Genomic DNA, 26,558 nt, shown 5'->3' with positions numbered 1-26,558 from the left:
ATTAGTTTAAAACAAGATCATTCTTAGAATCTGGTTTACTCATTTTGTAGTTCCTTGATTGTAGTTTAAGTGTTTTTTTTGTTGGTAATCTCATTTGTTGTTATGTTAAGAACTTTTTCTTTCTACCAATTTCTTTTTTTCTTTAGAGAACTTATTTCTTTTTCTTTTTTTCTTTAGAGAACTTATTTTTACCATGTTGTGGACACCATATTTGTAGAAACGAGATCATTCTTACAATTTAGTTTAAAACAAGATCATTCTTAGAATTTAGTTTAAAACAAGATCATTCTTAGAATTTAGTTTACTCATTTGCAGTTCCTTGATTGTTGTTTTAATCTTATGACAAACACATTTTCACTTGTAATATGCTTATGATTGAATATAAATTTAAATTTTTTGGTGATCATTTTTATATCATGCTGAATTAATAATTTATAATGTGTTAACTACTTAATTATATACTGAATAAAAACTTTATTTTTACATCCTCATGTTTCTCTTCTCTTCACCTTGATAGTTCCAAGGACAAAAAGATTGTTTATCAATACATCTAAGAGAGATGAGAGAGCAAAACAACCAAATATTTACCTTAAAAAATTGAGGCAAGCAATATGAGCATGGAATTGAAAATACAACTAATTCTCGAGTTCTTATACAATAGGCTATTGTAAAGCAAGTTAAAATTGAGGTTTGAAGGGACTTTTCCATCCAATATAATTCTGGTGTTTAAATGAAAAAAAAAAAAAAAATAGTTTTGTACGAACTTCAGGAAGTAAAGTCCATTTTTTGAAGGAAGCTTCATTTTTCTGAAGAAGCCAATAGCACACTTCAAGTAGGTAGTTCAAATACGAAAATAAGTTGGTGATTATTTATTTGCTCAACTTTGTTCATAAATGATAATCAATTAGGCATCATAAAGATTTAGGTTTTTGTCATTTTTTATCATTACATGTTATGATGATTCATGACAATACAATTACACTTTTGCACCTTATCAATGCATGAGTAAGCCATGTGAATGAAATGCACCCAAGAGACCTTTCTCGTACTCTTCTTTGTACTTTTTTTCAAAGTTTACAATAGTGATGAGGAAGCCATATGCAATTGCACCAAGGATGCATAGGCTCCATTTCTAATGGCGAGCAATTCATCATGTTTTCCCTGTTCTGTAATAACTCCATTCTTTACCACAGCTATGAGATCTGCATCTTTAATTGTAGAAAGACGATGAGCAACAACAATAGTGGTCCTGTTTACCATTACACGATCCAATGCATCTTGAACTATGCGCTCAGATTCAGCATCCAATGCACTTGTAGCTTCATCTAACAACAATATCATAGGGTCTTTAATTATTGCTCTTGCAATTGCTATGCGTTGCTTTTGACCTCCAGATAACTGCACCCCACGCTCCCCCACACATGTGTTATATCCTTGGGGAAGATCCGAGATAAACTTATGAGCATTTGAAGTCTCAGCAGCTATTACAATCTGCTCATCAGAAACAAGGTTGTCCTTTCCATAAGCAATATTGGCACGAATTGAGTCATTAAACAAAATAGGCTCTTGGCTAACCAAGCCCATTTGTTGCCTCAACCATTTAATTTGCAGTTTTTGGATTTCAACTCCATCAAGTAATATGCGACCTGAGTCAGGATCGTAGAATCGCTCCAAAAGTGAAATGACAGTTGATTTACCACTTCCACTTTCTCCCACAAGAGCAATCGTCTATCATGATCAACACCCAAAGAGCAAAGCCATTAGTAAGACTTGAAAATTAAGTATTCTTCAGCTAGCCTAATTCAAATACACCTGCCATGACGTATAATTGCAACAAAATATTTGATTATCAAATCAACAAATCACCTTTCCAGAATTGACGATGACGCTTAAATCTCTGAATATTTGTATGTCTGGGCGAGTAGGATATTTAAAACTAACATGCTGAAACTCAATGTCACCTTTGACATTTTCTAATGTAGTCCCCGAGACATCACTTGCATCAATTTTGGAGTTTCGATCAAGAATTTTGAAGATTGAATTGACGGACGACTTGACATTTGCAATGTTAGGGGCCATGCCTATTGACTGAGAAACCCCCAAGGCAGCCATTGTGAGAGCCAAAAAAACCTGTGACAAACACTCTATGTGGTTAGGAAAATGAGACCAAGATACATAAAGTATTTGAAACCCAATAGAAAATACATTTCTTAGAGAAATGCATCTTTGCAGTTGACTGCAAATGCTTCAATTGAGTTTCAAATAACTACACAATTTTTTACAAACCTAATAACTCTAGTAATTCCAGTATTACCCAATAAATAATTTCTTCCTCATTCATCAAATTTTCACAATTTTCCAAATAAACAAACTATTATTGAGTATTTACCTTGAAAACATTACCGAAAGTTGTTTCCCCATTTTCCACCATTCGAGACCCTACCCAATAGTTGAGTGCATATATTGCATACAATAGGAAATTTGCAATCCCAAGTCCAAGTCCGCTTATAATTCCCTGTCGAACTCCTATTTTCAAAGGAGCAGAACACTTTTCATTGTAGAGGCTCATCACCTTGTCCTCTGCAGAAAAGGAGGCAACAGTCCGAATGCTTCTAACAGCATCATTTGCAACCTGACTAGCTTCCTCATACATCACCTGAAATTTGACTCCTTTCAATTACTAATAATATTGCAAAATGATTAAAGCATTTAGGAAAGGCAGAATTCTCCTGGTCCACAATTGAGAGCCTGACTTGTATTAAACAATGAATCTCAATTAAAGAAATTGTCTTATTATATATATTCTGATATGATTGTTAACCATGTCTAGCAATATGCATTCTATACACTCTTCAACGAGTCAATGATATTCCTAACCTTTGCATCTGGAGCAAAACCCACTAAGAACTTTACTTCGATCCAGCCTTGCAGACCTAGCAGAGGCAGGAGAGCTAATATCAAAAGGGCCAACTTCCAGTTCGCTGAAAAAGCTATAACAATACCAGTAATGATCGTTGAAATATTCTGAACAACAAGAGACAAAGCATCTCCCACCATGCTACGCACAGTTGCAGCATCTGTTGATAATCTTGCACTTATTGCACCACTGAATAGAAGTTTACAGTTAGGACGATAATGATCACCTATATGATATATCTAATGTATACAGAAGGAAACTACAAATTTGGTACTTGCTTTTGGAGTGTTTTACTCCTATTACTTAAACAAGTAAGACGTTTGTCCATCCACTGACCTTGAATTTTCACTATTATCAAACCATCCAATCTCCTGGTAAACAACTTTGTTAAACGTCAATGATCGAATACGTTGCACAAGTCTGCCACCAGCAACCGCGAAACAGTACATCTGTGTTGGACCCACGAGGATGCATGTAGCTGCCAAAACTAAATACATTAGTGCCCAGAAACTGGCATCTTTCCGAAGCTTATGCGGAGGTTCGTAGAAACTGGTCATAGCATTCGAAAGCAAGAGACCAAAAATAGGAAATATAACCCCATTAACGGCTGCGGCTATGGATCCCAAAATGAACACTGGAGCCTCTGGCTTGTTGAGAGATGCTAGGCGTAAAAGAGGAATATCTTTTAAAAATTTTGACTGGCCATCTTCCACATCTTCCTGCCTTTTGGACGAAAACCAATTCATAAAGCTCTTCTTTGGTTCGTTTTGATCTACTTGAACATCATCCTGGAGACCAACTACACCAGGCAAAGAAAATGAAAATGAAAGAGAGTTATGACTACCACCGACTCCCGATGACCCACTGCTTATGGACCGTCTAAGAGATGACTTTCGACTACTAATGGTCCTGGAATCATGCAAACGTATTTGCTTCTGCTCAGAATCATTTTCATATTGTTCTTTTGATGGATGTGTTTCCTGCAGACGTATAAGCCGAGAGAATGGCCCAAATGGGTTCATGATGAGCTGGGAGTGTGAACCTGAAAATACCATTTCTCAGATTCATTAATAATGAAGAAGAGACACTTCACGAATATTTTAGAAAGCCCATAGCTAGACTGGCACAAGGAACGGAGATAAAATGTTTTAGTTATAAGCATGTGGATTTTAGATTGTCGATTAAAAACTTTAGCATTGTAAAAAGTTACCCTTTTCAACTATACAGCCACGCTGGACCACAGCGATCATATCAGCATTTCTGACAGTAGTCAGACGATGTGCAACAATAACTGTTGTTCTATTTATCATAACTCTATCAAGAGCTTCTTGAACCACTCTTTCAGATTCTGTGTCCAAGGCACTAGTAGCTTCATCGAGGAGGAGAATTCGGGGATCTTTTAAAATAGCCCTTGCAATTGCAATCCTTTGCTTTTGGCCTCCAGATAATTGGGTACCATTTTCTCCGACCATTGTATCAAACCCCTGGAAAAAGGGGCCATGACCGTCAGCATACACAAAATCCATATGCAAAAAAAATGCATTTCCACAAGGACGAACACTACCAATCACCAATAATGAAAATCTATTTCTACAAACCTGAGGCATGTTATTAATAAATTTTGCCGCATTAGCAAGCTCTGCAGCAGCCTCTATTTCCTCTGGTGTTGCCCCATCTTTACCATAGGCAATATTCTCCTTAATAGTGGTTGCAAAGAGAGCAGGTTCCTGGCTTACAAGTCCAATTTTTTGCCTTATCCATTTAAGTTGAAATTGTTTGATACTGACACTATCTATAAGCACTTCACCAGCTTGTGGATCATAAAATCTCTCTATAAGACTTATAACTGTGGACTTCCCACTTCCACTCTCTCCAACTAAAGCTGCAGTGGCACCTCTGGGTATTTCCAGTGAGAACCCAGAGAATATTTGAACATCAGGCCGCGCTGGATAGCTGAAGTATACATCTTTAAGCTCAATATCACCCTGAATATCCTCAAGTACCAATCCATTTGAATCATATACATCAATCTCTGGCTTTCTATCAATTGTCTCAAACATTTTGTAAGCTGCAGCTTGTCCAGCTCCAAAGGCATTTAAACATGGTGATGCCTGGCCCAAAGACCTGAAATCCAGAAAAATATTTATCCTCTTGTTCTCATTAATTAACATGAATTTATGTAGTTTGAATAAGTGAAAAACCATATAATCAAATTTCCTGATCAAGTGACAATAATGCATTTCACAATGTACTTTCAACTTACATGCCTCCAGTCAGAACTGCAAAGATGATATTTATCACACTGCCGCCAGAATACCCTCCATTAATAACTAACCGTGATCCATACCAAAAAGCCAATGCATAGCTGCAGAACACAATAAATAGGAGAAACCCAACACCAAAACCCGCTGCCAACCCTTGGTGAGTAGCAGCCTTGTAAGCAATCGTAAGGGACTTTTCATAGTCAGTCACAGCATTCTTCTCCCCAGTAAAAGACGCAACCTAAATGTAACTAATCCATGTTACTAATCTGAATAGATTATATACAATACAGCTCTTGCTAATATGAAGACATAGTAACCTATAACCTCAAGTTCAAAAATAAAGAAACCTGTAACCTGTAACGTCGACTTCAAAAATAAAGAAACCTGTAACCTTGTGCCAAGACAAGGTGTGGTTTGCTCTGTTCATCACATGCTTACCATCCTGATTGCGCCAATTGTCTGCTCCACAACATTTCCTGCTTCTGCATATGCTTTTTGGCCTTGGCTGGTCATCTTTGAGATTATCATAGCCATAGCACCGCCAGCCAGTGCAAGAAGCGGAATAATACATAGCAATACTAGGGTAAGCTTCCATCCTTTGATGAAGGCGACAACAAAACCTCCAAAGAATGTGGACATGAGCTGGATGAATTTCCCAACCTGAACAAACAACGGCAAATATTATTATACAAATCTTATGTGGAAAATGCAAAACAGAAATACAAACATATGATAAAGGTTATTGTACAATCTTCCGTTGAGTCATGTAATTACACTGTTACTTAATTTCCTCTTCAATTACAATTTTCAGTAGCTAGATAGTTAATGATCAGTTATACCAATTAAGAATATACAAGACAGGTTGATGCTGTGGGAAGTCAAGTATCAATTTGCACTTCATTTTGTTATTGTGCAATTCTTTGTCGGTGTAGCCATAGCCATTGTCTCCGATTAACATATCCATATATTGATATATGAGCCAGAGAGGACATGATCTGTCTTCGTGTGTGTCCAGTGTATGAAAGTGCAGAATAGGGGAGTTGTTGCCATATGTCACCGCTGCTTTATGAAGAATGTTTCCAAAACATTATACCTAAGTTCCATTTGAAGCAGGCAGACCAGCTAAGGAAGAGGCCGCAGTAAAGAAAAGAAGACCCAACGTGAGGCAAGTTGTAATATTTGTGTGAACAAGAGGATCAAGTGTTTGCAGCAAGAGGACATCATATTTTGGACAAAAGTTTAGGAGAATAAAACTGCCATTGCAGCACATGTTGAAGAAGAAAAGCCTCTGATCTGATTTGAGGGCAGTGTTTCCAACTCTCAAGTTGTTGAAGAAATTCAAATTGAATTTTGTGGAGCTCTTTGATCCGTCACCATTTGAATGGCACTGAGATTGTAGACCACTCAAATATGCCATATTGATTGTTAGATCCGCATTCTTGCGAAAATAGAAGGCCATCACAAAAGATGTGTCTACGCTTAGAAATTTGTGAACATTTTCTTGCCAAGTTTGGGTTGTTGGTTGTAACACCCCTAGGCAGTTCTAAGCACGTCCACCTCCACAAGATGAAATTCCATCTCAGCCAAGCGCTTTGGGCATCGGCGTTGTCCCTATTACCGCACAAACTAGCAGGGGACCGAAAGGGGTTCCTATGGGGACAACTGCTAGATCAAGGGAAAATATGGAGACTTAGCCCACTGTCACCACAGTTAAGACTCCTTACTTAGGTCTTGACTTTCCCAAATTATCCTTTCTAGGAGAGCCCTTTACCTTTCTTCTAAAGAAAGCAAGCACTTATCTGAGCCTCTCCTATGAATGGATCTTTGGAATCACTACATATCCTATCATTGACTTATGCCTTCGTGTGATTTCCTTCATATCAGGACTCCTCCCATCGGTGAAAATTTGCAAAGTGCAGGGAAATTCAACTGAGGTGACAGTGGGTCTTTGTCCCATTGTTTTCACTTGGTCTAGTAGTGGTCCCTTTGGAACCCCTCCTAGGACCCCAACTAGATTGAGCGGTAACATTTTTGGCGTCATTGTTGGGGACACGAAACGTGTGTCATGTTCCCTACACCACAATATTGACATATCACTTTTGGAAACTTCACTAGAAGAACGAAGCCCTAGTTCTTCATCGAACTTCAAGGTTAATGCTTGCAGAGTGAAGCAAGCATCTATCAAGGCATTTAGATTCACCCCGGAAACTCCATTTTATATGCAAAAATCATGAAAAATGGCTAATTGTGAGAAATAAATTCTCCATGACCTTGACCCCAAAAGCCTCCATAAGTTGTGGGAAAGACTTGATTTGTTGAAGGAAAGATGTGAGCATGTAGTAGAACATAAAGATGAGGAATTCTTACTCAATCTCTATAATAAGTGTAGGATAGACCTCTATAGTGTACAACATGAGTATGAAGAAAATCCTATAGATTATCTCTTCTCTGAGCTCGTATATTACACTAGTGCAATCAAATCCTTGTGCCATGCAATTAAATAAAAGCATGGCACCTTGCTCGATGAGATCATAGAAGATTTGGATAACCAAGATGACCAAGAGAGAGAGGATGATGCGGAGGAGTTGTCAATTGCAAATTTGGAAATTAACAATAATAAACTTGAAAGCATCTCCCCCGATGAAGAAGGTGGGGATTTTGATCCTAAAAACCTCCATGTGTTGCAAGAAAGGATGGTGGAATATGAAGAGTCTTGAAAGCATCTTATGACATGACGTAACACCAAGGATGTTTCCTCCCATTTATACAAGCAACTAGAGAGGCTCTATATTATGAAATGTGAATATAATAAAAATCACACAATTATCTCTTCCTGGAAGTGTTTTACCAAGATCATGTAGTGGAGACCTTAGATAGTGTCCTTTAAGAAAAGAAGAAAGAGGACGAGTCCTCCCTACCTAGCAATGAAGATGATTTTCAAGAAAATCATGATGACCAAACAAATGAGGAATCCATGAAAGATCCTTGAACTCTAGATTTGGGAATTGGGTACAAATATGGTATGAGTGAAAACCCCATTGAAATCCACAGAGATGAGCATGGTGAAGTGGGGCCATTCATTCAAGAAAGGGTGGTTGATGAAAATCCTAAAAATTTGGGTATTGTAGCAACCTATGAGATTGACATTTCTGATTTCTTATGCATCAACAAGGGAAAATGGGAAGTTGGCAACCATTGTTTTAGCAATGACACTATTTATGATATTAACGACGAGGTTGAAATTGATTGTCGCTTTCTTCAAGGCACTACTCATAGTCTCGTAGTGACATACCTATTCACACCCTTGAGAGGGAGGATGATTGTTTTTCCATACATGAAGAAGATTTGTTGGAAGTAGTTGGCCCCATTTATGATACCTATGGTGACACTGACAAGAGCCTTTCTTTCCCTTTCCTTCTCCAAGATCCCAAAGACATAGCTACATTATCCATGAGCCCTTACCTCGCCCTTTCTCATACCATCACTAATATTGATAAACCCTTTCCCCCTCTTGAATATGATGTTGATTGAGAGCCACTCATTAGATGTATCCCCTCTTCCCAAACATACCCTTAAGATTATGAGCACATAATCATTGCCCCTCTCTAACATGACCATCACATTGAGCAACTTGTTTGTTGTGCCCCTCCTTCTCCGCAGTCCACTTTCCATCTCGTCATGACCTTGCATCATCCATAAAGCATATCATTATGAACAATGATTGTGATATGGAGTTCTTGAGCTTGGTCATTCAATTGTCCATTTTGTGTTTGCAGGAGAGGCTTTGAACCTCTAAATTGGTATCTTTCCCCTCATCCAAGACTTCTTTCTACATCATATGGATATTGTATTTTCCCATCTCCCACCCGCATCATCCATGTGATCGTTTCTATGTTGAATTTTGGATCTATCTCATGAGTTATCATATAGGAAAACATTTTTATATTGATCTAATGATATGTTGGTTGCATTGGCTCTATGATTACACTTAGTATTTGTCTGAGGTAATATGCATGTTAGGGTAGGATGCATTGCATATTAATTTTCGCATTAGAACTAACATCATATTATGTTATCATGCTAGATTAGGGGAATTTAGGTTAAACTTGCACTTAGATTCAATTTCCTACTGATTTTTACGGCCTAACAAAAGCAAGGGTGAGCATAAGACGTCACAAAAACATGTTGCCCCGTGTACTTGGTCTTTGATGTGCAAATAGTAGGTCTACAATCCCAAGAGATTGTTGGTGATCTCATGACCTCCCCGTTCGAGTACGTTTGTGCAATCTACTGAAAGATCATGTCCTAGTTGGAGCCAGACATTACCCACTACCAGCGGGTGAAACCCATAGTCCTAGATTATCTTCAGCCAACAACCCCTTGCAACCACCAGATAGCTCGATGTGCCACCATCTCCGACACTTGAGCCAACCATTATGTGCCCTCACCCATTTGTTATGTTCCTATTATTGAAGGTGGGCCTTCCAACCTCGAAGGTATGAATTTTCATTATGTAATTGGGTACTTTTGCTTACTTATCATAGACACCTCTCGGCATGAATTAGTGGGGGGATTCAGCGGAAAGAATGGGCTTGGTTTGTACTCTTGTCCCCTTGTCCAACTTGGTGGTTAACCTTATATCCTAGTCCCGTGGGATCTCTTTTATTGGCCACTAGCTTTAAGAGGGGCACTACATGGGAAATCCCAAATTTGGTTGCGTGGTCTCACTTTTCGACACCACATACATCACTCCCCTCTGCTCATTCTAACCCATTTTCACATATTTCCCATCTAGGTCCACATTTGTCCATTGGGTCGACAAAGAGTTAGCATCCCCCTCCCCTTATCCACAATTTGGGTCGGGCCTAGAATAATGCCCCGAAGGTTGATGCAGCTAAAACAAAAGTTAAAAGCATAATTTTTCCACTTACAACAAGAAATGTACCATAAAATGCAAAAGGTGGTCAGGACATAAAAATTTAAAACGTGCGCATATGCCAAACCAATGTTGCACGAAGCGCCCGCCCCCCCGGTTCCAAGCCCGAAAGCACGTCCCGTGCGGAAGCGCCTAGGAAGCTTCACCGGAAGCGCGCTTCCAAATTCGGAAGAGCGCTTCCGATTTTTTTTGCCGCTTCCTGGACTTTTCGGAAGCATGGCTGGGAAGCTTGCTTCCAGACCTCTGAAGCGTTGTTCGTACGGTGCTTCGGGCATCGGAAGCGTGGCGCTTCGGAGGAGGAAGCGTACGCTTCCGGAAAAGCGTTTAGAAAATCGTTTTTTTTTCAATTTTTTTTAATTTTAGGTGAATTTGATTGTTGGGGGTGGGTCCACCTTGGGTTAGGGTGAGGAATGAAGGCAAAAAAAAATATAAATATAGCAGATGCTCCATCATGGTAATGTTAAATTCTTAAAGTAAAAGTGACATTCTCCTTTATTTTTCATTTTCATCCTTTTACTTAAATTTTTAACATTACCATGAAATGACTCAAGATGTTTGAGAGTGGTTCCAGCCTCATTGGACTTCATATGGAGAAAATAGAATTTCATATCCTATTCAAAATTCAGCAGACTTAACATTTTTCAGGAATTCAGAATCAATGGGATTGTGGCATTTCATTAGACTATATCAAGTATGAAGGTATGCGATTAGCATTTAATCAAGAGCACCAAGCCCTATATGTACCCTAGTGTTGGTGGTGTTAATTGTTGAACTCCTTTGTCACGCGGCACGCCCTTAGCAAAAAATTACCTTTCAATCAAGTCAAAATCATTGATCAAGCATGTTAAGCTTTTTCTACCATAGTTTAAGTCTTGAATTAGGTAGTTTGATCAAAATTGGGCAATGTTGACGAATATCCCTAGACAATCGAGGTAGAGGCAAAGGCTAGACAAGAGGAGAAGAATCTAGATTCTAGATGGTTGATGCATCTAAATGGTTGATGCTCGAATAATTAATCATTAATGTGCAATGGATGTTATATCTATCTTGATTTATGCAAAAATATGCATGTTTTCATGTCTTCTACAACTAATTTGGTATTTGGGATGTTTGTTTTGAGTATAAATGTAAAAAAATATATAAATATATATATATATATATAGCAGACGCTTCGCTTCCTAGATTTTTGGAAAATGACGCTTCCGTGCCCCGCTTCCAAAAAACGTCCCCGCTTCGTGCAACATTGTGCCAAACATTATCTCTACCCCATCATTATGGCCATAACCCTGGTTCCTTGGGCCCCTTATGTGAACCCCATGCATCATTAAGAAACCCATGATTGTCCCAACCCTTAGTGGGCGATGAACTTCCCAACCTTAAGGGGGTATCCCTTGCTATATCATTCACATCATGCTCTCATTCCCTAGAGCCCCAAGCAATTATAAAAAGGAAAAAAATAAATAAAAAGCAAAAGGCATATAAAGAAAGGTGGAAAAACAAAGGTTGGGGTAACTCATGTACAACGATTTCTCCCTCCTACATCTATAACCCCATGTGTGGGCTTCCTCATTATAGCTACCCTTGTACCAAGGCATGTGGCTTGGAGCCTTCCCCTGCTACCCCAATCTGTTCCATCATTATTTCATATGACACTTGTCATCTTACGGATGTACCATTGACCTTTCACTCCCTTAGATGTTGGAACCACCTAATATGGTCCTTGATTTGTTAGAAATTAATTAACGGAGCAATGAAACACATAAAATATTGTGGAAACACAAAAACATAAACGCAGAAAACAAGAGAGACAGATATACGTGGTTCATCCAATTTGGGCAAAGTCCATGGAGAAACAACTAGCCCTTCCTTTTATATCATCCAACAAAATGAAGAGATACAACCTACAGCAGATTCGTTGTAAAATACTCTTCGCTCTCACACAATCTACTCTTTCTTTCTCGCTAAAAATCACAATGCACAGTCGCAATACAATTCCCTCATATAAACTGAGGGTTGCCTTCTAGGGGAAAAAACTCTAAATAAACATAGTTTCTACCATCAGATTATCTGCCTAATGAACGGCCCAGATTGACTACGAAATTACAATATTTTACAAGGCAATTTTTCATCTATTTTTAGCTTCGAGGGCACTGCCCCCGAACCCCAGCTGGGGGGGGCTCATAAAAGTCATCATTACCCCCCCTAATGGTGATTTAACAAGTGGCATTGCCACCCTATTAGGAACAAGGATCCAACACGACTAAAACAAAAAACCTTTGAACTATCAAGAAGATAATTAGGCTCCACACCCAACATCATTAACCTCCTTCTTGAGCCTAGAGAGACTTGTATATTCTAAAGCCCATTATGGAAGGCCATGCCACTATGAATTGCCCACTTGGTTCCATAATTTGTAAGCTCATTTGCTCAATTGCACTGATGAATTGTTGTACTAAAAGGTGAGGAGACACATTGGATCTGATACAGGATTGCATATTGGTCTTTGTCTTGGAGTTTGGTATCCCTATACGGGATTTAAGCCCTCCAACGGGTCTTGATGGCACTTGTAAGGTGAGCATTGAGAGACATGGACCTCCACCACAACAGAGAGAAAATAGCCACACCATGAGATCCTTCAGCACCACCTATTTCTTGATCATGTCCTAGTTGTTTGATGATGATGATGCACCTGGACCACCTTGCCTAGTCGACTACGTACTTGCACCACACATTCGATTGTTGATCTAGGGTCCCAGATGAGGTTGTGTCTCTTCTAGGGAGACAAGGGAGGGCTTGCATCATCATTCTTGCCCTTATAGATGGAGCACAGGTTTGTTCAATTTAATTGGAGACCCATGAGGACATTTTTTTGTAACCCCACACAACCACATGGGAGCACCACAGGTCATTTGCTTGGAGATTAATGGGCCACCACCATTATCACTATTGTTGGAGCCCTCCTATTCATCATGGCACATGAGGGGCTTGATTAGGCCTTCCAACGGCCTCATTAGCTATTATTCTATCATTTCAGCCCCCTTTAGAGGCTTATAATTCATTGTTCGAGAAATTTAGTGGGCTTGTCAGTAATTATTATTATTATTTTGCACATTATACTATTCTAGGGGCATCATTAGGCTAAATTAGTTCATTCAAACTCCTTAGAGGATTGTATAAATATGAGAGAAGCACTCTCATTCATTCATCATCACTTGGATTGGGTTTCTTCTCTCTACAAGATTTTGGACCTGCAATTGATGGGTGAAATGGAGCTCTATTGATGCATTTTGATGTTTGGATAATTGTTATCTTGTCTTGGACATTCATGTTTGCAAATGTGATGGATGGATATACTCTTCTTTTCATGTAAGTGCTCTTTTCATTCGAGTTTATTGATGATTGACGTCTAGTGTATGGAACGTTATGCTTTGATTTTACTTGTGCCCTAATAATAAATGTGAAATCATCAAATACTTGTAATCTTGGCTCGTTGCATATGTTACTCATCTTGGAAAGAAGAACAAATTATTCCTAGGGGTGGGTTGTATACCTTTCACCTTGAAACTCCATCAATTTTGTGAAAGTGAAGTATAGATTCCTCTTGTGACCTAATTGTTGCCTCTCTAAGGCTAGCGAAGTTATAGGAGGACTCCTTGATAGAGCAAAAATCCCAAGATCAAATTCACTTTGACTCCATTCTCTACAATTGGCTAGGCACTGGTCTCAATCCTTGATGATCGCCTTAAATTCCTCTTTTCCTTTCCACGACTTTTTCCCTAACCCTAGACAGCCTAGCTAGGGCATCAATCAATTTTCTTTAGAACCATCCATTTGAGGTGTGATTTAGTGGAGAACTACATTGTTGTCTCCTCTAATAGCCCTCCAATTTTGAAGAGAATCCCACAGTTGGTTTTAGAGAAACATCAAGCCCTAGTTCCAATATTGTTTTGGTCTAGGTGTCCTTAGGTTAGCGGCATTTCAAGGGATCTATTGTTCTTGAAAACGCGAAAGAAGTTCATCTATTATTGGTTCCTCCTCTTCCCCTTATTTCACCTTGGCATTTGGTCGCAGATCACCCTAAACCCTAGGTCTTGTACAGATATCCTTGGCCTATTTGTGGTCCCATTCTTTATATGACAAAATATCTTACAAAGCTACAATAGAGATCATTCTCCTCTCCTTCGGAAGCCTTGATTTAGGCATAGCCATCATATTGATCAATCTTTACTTAGGTCTTGACTTTCCCAAATTAGCCTTTCTAAGAGAGCCCTTTACCTTGCTTCTAAAATAAGAAAGCCCTTATTTGAGCCTCTCCTGTGAATGGCCCTTGGGAATCACTACATATCCTATCATTGACTTATCCCTTCTTGTGATTTCCTTCATACCGAGACTCCTCCCATTGGTGAAAGTTTGTAAATTGCAGGGAGCATTGACTAAGGTGACAGTGGGTCTTTGTCCCTTTGTTGTCAGTTGGTCTAGTAGTAGTCCCTTTGGAACCCCTCCTAGGACCCCTACTAGATTGAGCAGTAATAAGTAGTCTATGTATGAGCTGCGGGTCTATTGTATCGTGCGGGAAAGCTTTGGGCTATGGCACAACTCTTTTGAATGTTGTATTGGGCAATAAACGCTTGGTTGAAACTAGTAGTTTTGTACTGTAGTATTATTTGCAAAGTTGTATAATATAAAAGGGTTTTCATGAGGTTTCCCTCTTGTTGTACACTTTCTGTCAAAGTTCCGAGGAAGCAAATGTACCTATTTTTTCTTCAAAGGATCAGATCATCAGTCGTCAGCATTAAGTGTCATTGTGTGACGCTTGGGCTTCCACACATTTTACATTTTCTCATTTTTGAAAATACAATATTACATTCCATAAATTGTGGCAAAATACATGGACAACATAAGACTTTTGTAATGACACTTTGAGAAGCCATAATTTGGCGACTATGACATAAGACTTCATTGTAGAAATGCTAAGCTCTTCTCTTTGTTGCTATGACTTCAACTTCTTCATGAAAGGTCTTGCTTGTACCTCATCTTCACCCCCCAAAGGGTCTGGATAAGTGTTGGAACCTTCTAAGTCAACATGAGTTTCCATCTCTTTGTCTTGGGCCAAGATTTCTTTACTCCAGTGGAATAGCACCTTTGGGTCTCATCTCCACAAGTGTCCTTCTCATAATCTTCACTTGATGACCTCCTTTAACATCATCTTGGCATGATAAAATGATAGCACCTACAAACGAAGTTCACTCATGATAAGAAAATATCAGCCCTGAAATCGACTGTTCTATCCTATTCATGCAAGGTGCTGACTATGATGGGATATTGTGCAAGGACTGAGAGGAAGCGCCTAGGAATTGCGCAGCTTGCCACTGCATGGATCCAAGGAATGACCCTGTTGCCCACTGGAATTGTGAAATGCACAATAAAGGGAAGGTTCATCAAGACATTGTGCAATGGGCAAGTGCAAAGGATAAGATTGACAGGCTTGCTCATTGAGAATGTGCAGTGCATGGTGCTTAAGGAAGGGAAACCAGGGATTGTGCATGTTATCACAATAAAAAATTCACATTTTTAAATATTTTTTTGGAAAATGCTGTCAGTTGTAGTGTCAGTATTTAAAATTGTAATAAATAGAGAAAATTTCTTGATAGCAGGGTTGTCAACATTTTTTGGAAATCCAAGTAAATAAGCAGAGAAGTTTGCAGTCATCTTCCAAACATCAGAAGGACTCAAAGCCTACATCAAACTCTTTCGATTGGAAAGTGCTCTGAACAAGCTTTCCAACAGTATGTGGAAGCCCAAAAATGGACTCTTGGATCAAAAGATATGGTCTATTGAAGTTTAAGGGTTTCAATCCTTTGAAAGGAAAAAATATCGAAGGTCCAGGGCACATCGGCGATCGCATATCGGAGGTCCGGGGCACATCGACGATCACATATTGGAGGTCCAAAGCATATCGACGATCGCATATCGGAGGTCCAGGGCACATTGGCACATCGGCGAATCAACGAATCAGAACTTCTTAAGATGATAACCTTAAGAAGTTACGATATGCAAATGTGTCGACAGTGTTAAAACCGCCAGGGAATGCAAAAAAAGGGTATCAAAGTATTTCATCGCAAAACCAAAGGTGGACGGGCCTTTTTCTTCTCTCCTATAGCGGGACACATGGCAGCATATGATTGGTTTTGATAAAGCTATAGTGCCATCTAACTAACATGATGTGTCAGTATGGAAGGACACATGGCAGGGAATTTTGGCGTTTTGAGGGGGCCTAAGGGGACAAATCAGGGTGACATATGGCATCACTCATGAGGTGCCACATGGAGTGATGACATCATATCGAAGATCGCATATCGGAGGTCCAGAGCATATCAGCACTTTGTAACAATTAGCACTTGAAAAACTTCCGATAAGGGGGCTCTGACAGCGAACAAAATGCCCTAGCACCTCAAGGCTAAGCAGTAGGTCACAGCCCTCAGTCCTATGGTGAAGACATGCGAGAACGGCTAAAGCAAAAGGAGCAAGGACAAAATCAGAACTTCGCATTAAGTTACGTTATAAAGGGGCTCTGATATGGCATTAAGCTGATAATCACTGGCCTAGTCATATAACAAAACAAATGCCAAAGGAGCAAAGCGCAAGGGGCTGAGGAGTATCGGTGAAGCAATAAGGTTGAAACTTCTCCAATAAGACCATATAGAGAGTTGAAGGCATATGAGTCGGCAGCTGTTGAATCACAATAAAGGAGGGGTTGGTAATTTGAATGGATAGTCAAAATATTTTTGTGAAAAACTCTTCAGCTACTCCAAATTTCAAGGTATAGGATCACCATTAATGAACCAATTTCCAGATTTTAAGGCTAAAGATTTACCAACAGAATTGAAGAAGAACGAGAAAAACAAAGGAGCAGTTTTTATGGATTATTGCAAAGGGACCTGTTATGCTAGCAGACATGCTAAACTACAGTTTAGGGACATGTTCTACTTTCAAGGGAGGCAGTTGACCAGATATTTATTTTTGCCTAAATACAAGCATATTTTCCTAAAGTTATTCTAGGAAAGACAGAATATTTTGAAGTTTATCTTTGCATACATGAACTTGAAAGATATTTAAAATATCTTAATTTCTGTAATTATGTGATGACTATTATTTTGGAAACTGTTATGTAAACACTATATAAACAGTTTATGAATATTGAAACGAGATTGGCTTTTACTGGAAAAAAACTTGTAGCCCAAATCAATGTTGCACGAAGCGCCCCCCCGGTTCCAAGCCCGGAAGCGCGTCCCGTGTGGAAGCGTCTAGGAAGCTTTGCCGGAAGCGCCTAGGAAGCTTCGCCGAAAGCGCGCTTCTGATTTTTTTTGCCGCTTCCTGGAATTTTCGGAAGCGCGCTTCGTACGGCGCTTCGGGCGTCGAAAGTGTGGTGCTTCGAAGGAGGAAGCATACACTTCCCGTACGCTTCCTGAAAAGCGTTTAGAAAATCGTTTTTTTTTTCAATTTTTTTTTTAATTTTAGGTGAATTTGCTTGTTGGGGGTGGGTCCACCTTGGGTTAGGGTGAGGAATGAAGGCAAAAAAAATATAAATATAGCAGATGCTCCCTCATGGTAATGTTAATTTCTTAAATTAAAAGTGACATTCTCCTTTATTTTTCATTTTCATCCTTTTACTTAAATTTTTTACATTACCATGAAATGACTCAGGATGTTTGAGAGTGGTTCCAGCCTCATTGGACTTCATATGGAGAAAATAGAATTTCATATCCTATTCAAAATTCAGCAGACTTAACAGTTTTCAGGAATTCAGGATCAATGGGATTGTGGCATTTCATTAGATTATATCACATATGAAGGTATGCGATTAGCATTTAATCAAGAGCACCAAGCCCTATATGTACCCTAGTGTTGGTGGTGTTAATTGTTGAACTCCTTTGTCACGCGGCACGCCCTTAGCAAAAAATTACCTTTCAATCAAGTCAAAATCATCGATCAAGCATGTTAAGCTTTTTCTACCATATTTTAAGTCTTGAATTAGGTAGTTTGATCAAAATTGGGCAATGTTGACTAATATCCCTAGACAATCGAGGTAGAGGCAAAGGCTAGACAAGAGGAGAAGAATCTAGATTCTAGATGGTTGATGCATCTAAATGGTTGATGCTTGAATAATTAATCATTAATGTACAATGGATGTTGTATCTATCTTGATTTATGCAAAAATATGCACGTTTTCATGTCTTCTACAACTAATTTGGTATTTGGGATGTTTGTTTTGAGTATAAATGTAAAAATATATATATATATAGCAGACGCTTCGCTTCCTAGATTTTTGGAAAATGATGCTTCCACATCCCCACTTCATCCCCGCTTCGTGCAACATTGGCCCAAATATATTTGAGCAAATCTTGAATGTATTCACAGTGTTTAATGAGAAGTTAGTACGAAATTCATGTGTTACTTCTCCCTGTCAGTATTTTCTCTGTTATATAATTCTTTTCTTCCATGTCTGAGAATCTTAGTTTATCAGATTGGATTTCATGATGCTCCTTGTTACCCACCACCTTGTGGGTGATATCCCCATGAGAGATTTTTCTCCATGGCGAGCCTCAGCCGGCAACCCCTTGATGCCTCCTACTAGCTCGTTTACCTGATTATTCTAATGACTGATTGTACAGGAAGCCTAGGGGACACATTGGATCTTATGTAGGATTGCAGGTGGTTTCCATTGGGGTTTGGCTTCCCTATATAGGATCCTGACCTCCAAAGGTCCACATTGGCACATGCAGGGTGTGCATAGATAGCCATGGGTCTCCACAGCAGCAAACAACACTCCACAGATCTTCATGGATGTTCAGAGACTACTAGCAATCTGCTTTTGGGATGATGGTGACATGATTGGCACACTATGCCCAATAGGTCCCCACAGGAGCCCCACACTCTTGGAAAGTGTCCTAGCACTTGTACAATCTCATGGTAGCATTCATTCTACCACCTGGATCATTGCAAAGGATCTACAGACATCTCTGATTCATATGGAGACCCATGGGGTCATTTATGTGCCCTCAGACCCACTAAGAGCACCACAAGTCTACTACTTGGAGAACAAGGGGCCACCCCCTTATCGATCATGTTCCGAGGAATTTATTCCTCAATATGACACTTCAGAAGGTTATTGAGCTTTTGGATGGCCCTATGACATGCATACATCATTATTTGGCCCCTTGTGAGACTTGTTTTTACATTATGAGCTAGTATGGTGGGCTTGTCACCATTAGGTGTTATTATTTGCACATTATTTTATCATTAGGGGCCCATAGGTTAATTCAAACTCCTTAAGAGGCTATATACGAATGTTATATACATTCATTCATATCATCACTTGACTTGGGATCTCTCTAGTCTTAGAGAATTTTCGCACTTTTTCCTTGGAAGATATTTTTGGAGATGGATGAATTTTGATGTATGGATTTGGGTATTTCTCTTATCTTGGATCTTTGTTATGCAAATGAATTTCTGGTTGGATATACTCTATAACGTTGTAAGTTCTTTTTATCGTTGTTGTTCTTTTTGCTGCATACTGCTAAAATTAGGGCCAATTGTTGCATTATTGTAATGTGGAATTGAGCAATGTTTTATTTATTAAATGTATGGGCCAATGTTATATGAATGAAATTTCCTAGAGATTATTTATCTCAAGAAGCTTGCATCATTTGTTTTAAAGTATAAATGCTTGAAAGTCATTTTTCTTTTCTTACTATCTACATTGGATGAAGTTGACTTTTTGGGCCTCCTTAATCAAGAATCCAAGTTCTTACTCATTACCATCCTTGACTCCATATCCCCAAGTGATTTAGGCACTGGTTCCATAAAAGGGTGATCATATTAACCTTCTTTTTTACAATTTTCCCCCTTTTCCCAAGTCTAGCCCCATTGGGTCACCTAGGGCATCAATTTCCTAGCAATTGGCCCAAGGAAAAAAATTGATCTCCTCTCGGCTACTGCGTTGGTGGGTCCCTTCCATCTCCTCCAAATTTGATGCCATTTTGACGGTGGAATCTCTGGGAATCCCAAGCCCTAGCTCTAGAACCGAATCTTGCCCAAGCATCCCCAAGGCTAGACACTAATAGGATCAATTCAACCTTTTAAAGTAAATATTATTGTTTGGTCCTTTCCCCTCACCTTGTCCAGGATAGGAACATCATTGGTTGTTACATTCTATCCCCAAAACTAGGTTGGGTCCACTTGGCCCCGTGTGGTCCCACTTCTTAATAAAGACTATTTGTCAGAGACCATTTGGTAGTCCAAGTTTCCACAGATTATAGGGATTGAGAAACTCCTATATAAGCCTACTCTTTCTCCCTCAACCCTCCAATCCTCACCCCTTACCCCCGGTGGACCAAGTCCCTTACTTAAAGAGAAAGCAAGTTCCATTCATCACTCCATCCTTGGGAAAGGGTTTTCAGGGTCACTTCTCACCTGTCCATTGACATCTACTTTAAAAAGTGATCTCTACACTACCGAGACTCCTCCCATCAGTGAAAGTCCGTAAAGAGCATGGAAATTTAGTTGTGGTGACAGTGGGCTAAGCCTCCACCATTGCCCTTGACCTAGTAGTTGCCCTCTTAGGAACCCCTTTTAGGTCCCTTTCTAGTCTGAGTGGTAACACTCCTATCTTAAATTATCAGTCATTAATATTTGTTATTCTAGCCATTTATAAACTTTGTTTTCCTTCAGTCATCTTTCTTCTAAATCTCCCAAACAGTCAAAGGACTTGTGAACTTTCATGCTTTGTACAACCTGCTCATTGGAGTTGTGATCTCATTTGTTTAATAGTTGGACTCCATGCCCAATGGTTTTGAAGATCACCCAACCAATTTCATCCCTAGATCTAAATCTGGCCACCTAAACTCAATTGCACAAAACCTTCTACTACAATGACCATAGGGTAGTTGAGTTTTACAGAGAAATCCCTCTCTAGGTTGAGGGGCCAGCTTCAACATAAAAGCATTTATGAGGTTACCTTAGGGTTTTTCCCTACAACCAAGGTTTTCCCTGAGTGATAACAGCGTAGTTGAGCAATGTAGGGACTAAGAATGACAGGAGACAAGAATGACAGGCTTGGGGACTGTAACTGCATAATGCACAGTGCTTAAAGGGGAGGCTTAGGAAATTGCGCAGTTGAGCACTATAATAGTCCAAAGATGATCCCACTATCCACTGTAACTGTGTAATGTGCATTACAAGGCAGGATCGATCAAGGATTGTGCAGTGGACAAGAGTAGACAACCAGATGAAGCCACTGAACTCTAAGGTTGCTCAATGCATAGTTGAAGGAGGTTTTCCTCTATGATTGCACAGTGCGCAATTCCAAGAGGTAAGACTTCATTAATGTGGCTTAGGAATACGCAATGCGTAGTGGCCAAGGGATGAAGGATTGGTCATTGGTTGCACAAGTTCTGAGGATAGAGGCAACTCCAAGATTGACTTAGTGTGGGATCAATGGAGCAAGAGAGTAAGAGCATGTAACGGGTCTTGAACATGATCACACACATATATACACCCATGCACATAGCAAGAAGATACACAATACCCAAAACCAACATGCATACTGCAAAATGATAGTAAAGCAACACTTATCTCCAAGTGCAACACTTAAGATGTACCTTTACGACATGTTGACCACACTTTGTCAACAATCCAAGAAGCGGAGTACAAGGCAGCTAGTAAAAAAAATTTCAAATCAATGTCATCATTCAGCTTGAGATTATATCATTGTAAATCCAATTTTTTCAAAGTTTATGGTAAATGATGCTAGTATGGCCATTGAGTCATGTAATTGCACCTACGTAAGCCCATGATTTTTGTCAAAGGATTTCATCCTAGGATGTTTTTTAACCTCCCCAAATTATGTGTGTTTGTAAACACAGATAATCGGCAGAGTTCTTCTTCCAGCTTCTTCCAGCTATAACCCCAAAGCTAGGGTGGAATTCGTTGGCAATATCTTAGGTGAGTCCTAGTGTTTATCGAGTCTATGTAAAAGTGTGTTTAGGAATAATTCTAGTGCATGGTCCCTCATAATTAGACACCATGGTTAAATTATTTTATTATAAGCACACTTGGTTTCATACTAAATCATATTGTGTCGTAAAATTGGGTAATATTTTGAGGGTCTAGTCTAAATGTGTATTTCCCCTTCTAAGGGTTGAATTCAATTGTAACATCATGATGTAAAAATATTCTAGTGCATGGGTAATCATAATTAGACACCACGGCTGAAATATTTGAGGGTGGAAAAATAATTAATCCCCTCTAGAGTCAATTAATTAATTTTTCTGGAAAAATTAAATAAAAATCCTAAGCTAGAAAATTAATTAATTTTGAGTCAAAAATAATTAGAAAATAATTAAATTCTCTCCAAATGGAAAATAATAAAATATTTGTGAGACAAAAAAAAAAAAATTTTTGTATAAATTCAATCATTTCCTCAAAAATAAAAAATCAATAGTGGAGATTAAAAGAAGATCAAGTTATTTTCAACGAACGAGATTATTTTGATGAGGATCAAACCAACTAGCAGTTATTTTCCACTTGGAGGGATTTTCTCTATATAAGGAAACTATTGAGCTCCTATTTTACATCTGATCTTTGGGTAATCTCTGGATGATGTAACTTTTTAATGCTTGTGCTAAGCCTTGCTCTACTGGAATTATTTTTCTCATAATAGAAAGACTTTGGAGTTTTAGTTCATGGTGTTCTTCCATCTGTTGATCTATGGTATGTTCTAGTATTTTATTTTTTCATGCTCTACATTGTGCTAAAATTTCATGATTTTTATTTAAGTTTCCAGTGATAAGAACATTCTATTGTTACAATTATCCTTACCTTAGGTGATCTAATTGACCCCATGATCTAACAATTATTTTCAAGATTAAATAGAGATCTACAAGTACACTAGCCCTTAGACTCCAAGTTCACACACTGTGGGGAAGGACCGACCTTGTTTGAGCTCTGGACATTCATTTTGACGAATTATTTTGCAAGAGGGTTTTGGCCGGTAATTTTTTGAAGTTATCCATCCATGTTATGTATTCTACAAATCTAAAAAAAAATTACAATTTTGTGCTATAAAGATTTAATCAGCTAATAAGAGCAAATATTTAAATTTTGTGAATATCGTGAATATTTACAAATTAATTTTAAATCTAACCCTAGTTTTGTTTTTGTAGCATTTGGAGTTTTCAGATTTTTGTGATTTTTGTATATATTGGGCTTTTGGGAATTATTTCTTTCATTTGTACAAGTGAATTCTCAAGCCATCAAAGGAAATTTGAATTGGTTGAAGAAGTTAGCCCTAAGGCTATGGTTTCAGGGGTTTCTCACCCCTAAGAAGAGTCGTCCAACCTATTTGTGAAATTTGATCAAGTTAGAAAGGTGAATCAAGCCCTAAAGGCCTAAATATAGCCTTCTAAGGCCCTAAAATCTCAATGCTCAGCCAAGAAGGAGGGTCGCAAGCCCTACAAGGTGAGTTTTGAGGTGTCCATGGTAAAATTTTTACATTTATTAACACGTTGTGTTGTTTTGCAGGGGACCGAAATTATTTTGAGGCCTACAAGGCCTAGCTGAAGCCTCTTTTACCATTGTTGTGGCCTTTCCTCTTCTCCTCCTTGAGCCGCAACCCTTAAACCCTCTCGACAACCCTTATTTATCCTCTTCCTAACAGCCACAAGCCCATTTGGGCCTTGATTCCTTGAACCAAGGCTTAGTTCCTCTTGCTGTGAGACCTAGAGGGCCTCATTCACTTGCGACAGGCTCTAGGAGGCTCATCTTTGAGTGTTGCAGGCCTTTAGGCCTCATTTCCTTGTTGTCGCAGGTCTTCATCCCCTCATCCGTGGCCTTGTCAAGCCTTGAAGACCTCATTGCTGCCCTATCCTAGCCCTTATCTATCTCTTCTAGCCCTCATACAGTCGTATCTCGGTCATAAGCATTGGTATTTTTTCCCAACACTTTGTTTGCAAGTGTTTCCTAGTCTTTTGTGGAGTTAACTTTGATGGTTGCAGGTGGAGGAGTTAACTTTGATGGTTGCAGGTGGAAGATCCCTAGCAGTCAAGCTAGTCACCAACAAGGCCATATGGCCTAGTGGTTTACCTCCTTACCCTCTCTTCTAATCACTATTTCATTGCAGCCTCAAATTACATTTTTTCAGTGGGATAAACGTAGTTAACAATAATCTTATCTCATTGAGAAATCATTTGCATGGTTGGGCTTGCATTACTTGGCCTCTCTTGTGATTTTTTTGGAGGACCGCTATACTAATTAGAGGTCTGATATAAGCACTATAATGTCTGATCACAAACATAACAGTGGCATAAAAGGTAATTAACAGTCATTTTATTTCATTGGGCGATCACTATTTGCATCCATTGCATCCTTGGTAATTGTCTTGTTGTAAATTGGGTTGTTTCTCTTACTGCTGTGATCATTAGTCTCCTGCATTTTCATTGTTAGCTTTTGCACCCATCTATTGCACTCTTGTATTCATAAATTTTCACTGTTAGCAATCTCATCTAATTACCAAGATAAATGTGCACTCATTATTGATATCCTTGGACTGAATTGGCATTCTTAACATAAGATAAGCTTGCTGATCTCATAAGTCTGTTCTTTCTCTTTTAATTGCATAAGCATAAAGTAAAGGATAATATCATTGAGTATAAGTTGCCAAGTGTTTCTAATTGCAAGCATCCTTACATGTCAAGTTAGTTTTGTTCATTGACATTGAAAGGCATTAGTATATTGTATAAAGGATTGCTAGCATTTTTGTGACATTGGTCTTTAAAGGAATATTTTTGCTTGTCATTGCTATCATTTCCTAAATAAATTGGCTATTGGATAAGTGCTTACATTGCTTTTCATTGTCATAGTGGAATAAGCATTTCTTGTAAATTTACCTTTGTAATAAGTGCACTAACATATTGTTTTGCAAGTCAACATCATATCTAAGAACTGTAATCTTGCAATACTGTAACTCACTCTTAAAGCACTTGATTGATCTCTATATTTTGATAAGAAATTTTTTTAAGTCATCCAAGTAATCTTAAGAATTGCTAATTTTGTGACATCTTATTGAAGAATTAGCATTTTTCTAATTGGCACATTGACATTGTTAAGAGGAACATTGGACTTGTGCATTTTACATTTATTGTCAATTGTCCATTGTGAGATTGCTAATCTTGAATTGCTTTACACTCTCTACCTTAGTCACCAGGTTCGAGTTCGAGTTCGAGTTCAGCGACCATGAAATTCGAATAAAGTTCGGCAACTAAAATTTTGTTGATAAAATTCGACATATAGAAATTCGAAAAAAAATGTACATATATATATAAAAAATCAATTTAAAGTCAAATTCAAATAAATTTTTGGTGACCAGATTTTGGTGAGAGCAAATCGGAAAAGGGCAAAATGTTCGCACTTTATCCTGCTCCATTGAAAAAATACCAAACTTCCCATCAAACCTATTCCTGGCTAAAAAAATTGGATTGATGTGATCAGTCAAAATAATATGCAAAGTAAAACCAACTGCCTGCATACTGTCAGTCGAAAACGAAAACTAATAAAAGGCCTAATAATGAGAAAATCAAAATCATGAAAATTATTAGAGTTCGCATGAAGACGAAATTCTTTCACTAAGAAACCATTAGACTATCAAAACCAAGCAAACGGTTTTTACAAATGCTCTCGAACATCCAGACACCGCTCAGCTGTGTTCTAAAAGAAAAAAAAAATAAGCAGTTTGGCGTCCCGAATACATGGGAATTAATAGGTTACTCGTGAATCTGCTGATCTACTGAAAATGAGCCTAAACTAGTGTCGAGTGGCCCAATAGGGACGATCGTTATCACAAATTAGATTTTATTGACGAATAAATCATCAATTAAGGCATGCAGATTGAGCGCCCGACAAATAAATCATCCAGCTTTCGCAGAACATGAATTGAAAGTGTTTCAAGACATAGGAAACACGAGATGAAAAACAAAAGGCCATAAGGCAACACAAACTGTGGAAGATGAAACTGTTGGCACCAAAACACCATAAGAAAATAAACAATAAAACCGTTGTATTTCCAATTGTGCCTGTCAAATCTCACAATTTCGAAATAGAGTTAGAACAGAAGGGCAGGTTCCAAAGTCCAGGCCCCCTTAAAACTCTAATCAAAAGGCAAGGGGAAAGAATTACCTCTCAAAAAATCGAAATCCAACGGAAAGTACAAAATAATATCAAGATCGTGAGGTAATATCAAGATATAATGTAGTAGCTTGATCTCCTCATATCGGAGCTCGTACAAAACCAGGAATCGAACCCTAGACATGAAAGGTAAAGAAGGAAACTAGGGATCCAAACAATGCAACAATGAAACCGGCGAGCAATAAAACCCGCGCGCTAAAGC

General features: G+C 38.6%; 1 protein-coding gene across 1 annotated transcript in view; it reads right to left on the bottom strand.

The window, feature by feature from the left end:
• Positions 1-866: 866 nt before the first annotated feature.
• Positions 867-26,558, bottom strand: part of LOC149171812 (ABC transporter B family member 11-like) — a 44,732-nt gene continuing 19,040 nt past the window's right edge. The window contains exons 4-12 of the mRNA XM_089424119.1: positions 5,620-5,841; positions 5,181-5,419; positions 4,516-5,041; positions 4,128-4,401; positions 3,254-3,959; positions 2,878-3,106; positions 2,390-2,656; positions 1,867-2,130; positions 867-1,728 (exon numbers count right to left, since the gene is read on the bottom strand). Of these exons, the coding sequence (XP_089280245.1) occupies positions 1,075-1,728; positions 1,867-2,130; positions 2,390-2,656; positions 2,878-3,106; positions 3,254-3,959; positions 4,128-4,401; positions 4,516-5,041; positions 5,181-5,419; positions 5,620-5,841 (3,381 nt within the window). The 3' untranslated portion in view covers positions 867-1,074. The remainder of the gene's footprint in view (positions 1,729-1,866; positions 2,131-2,389; positions 2,657-2,877; positions 3,107-3,253; positions 3,960-4,127; positions 4,402-4,515; positions 5,042-5,180; positions 5,420-5,619; positions 5,842-26,558) is intronic.

The sequence above is a fragment of the Pinus tabuliformis genome, chromosome 4_2 (assembly GCF_031772625.1).
Source record: "Pinus tabuliformis cultivar Carrire ecotype Pingquan chromosome 4_2, CPIR1, whole genome shotgun sequence".
Classification (NCBI taxonomy): domain Eukaryota; kingdom Viridiplantae; phylum Streptophyta; class Pinopsida; order Pinales; family Pinaceae; genus Pinus; species Pinus tabuliformis.
Note: the sequence above shows the minus strand (reverse complement) of the source record. Positions and strands in the feature narration are given on the sequence as shown.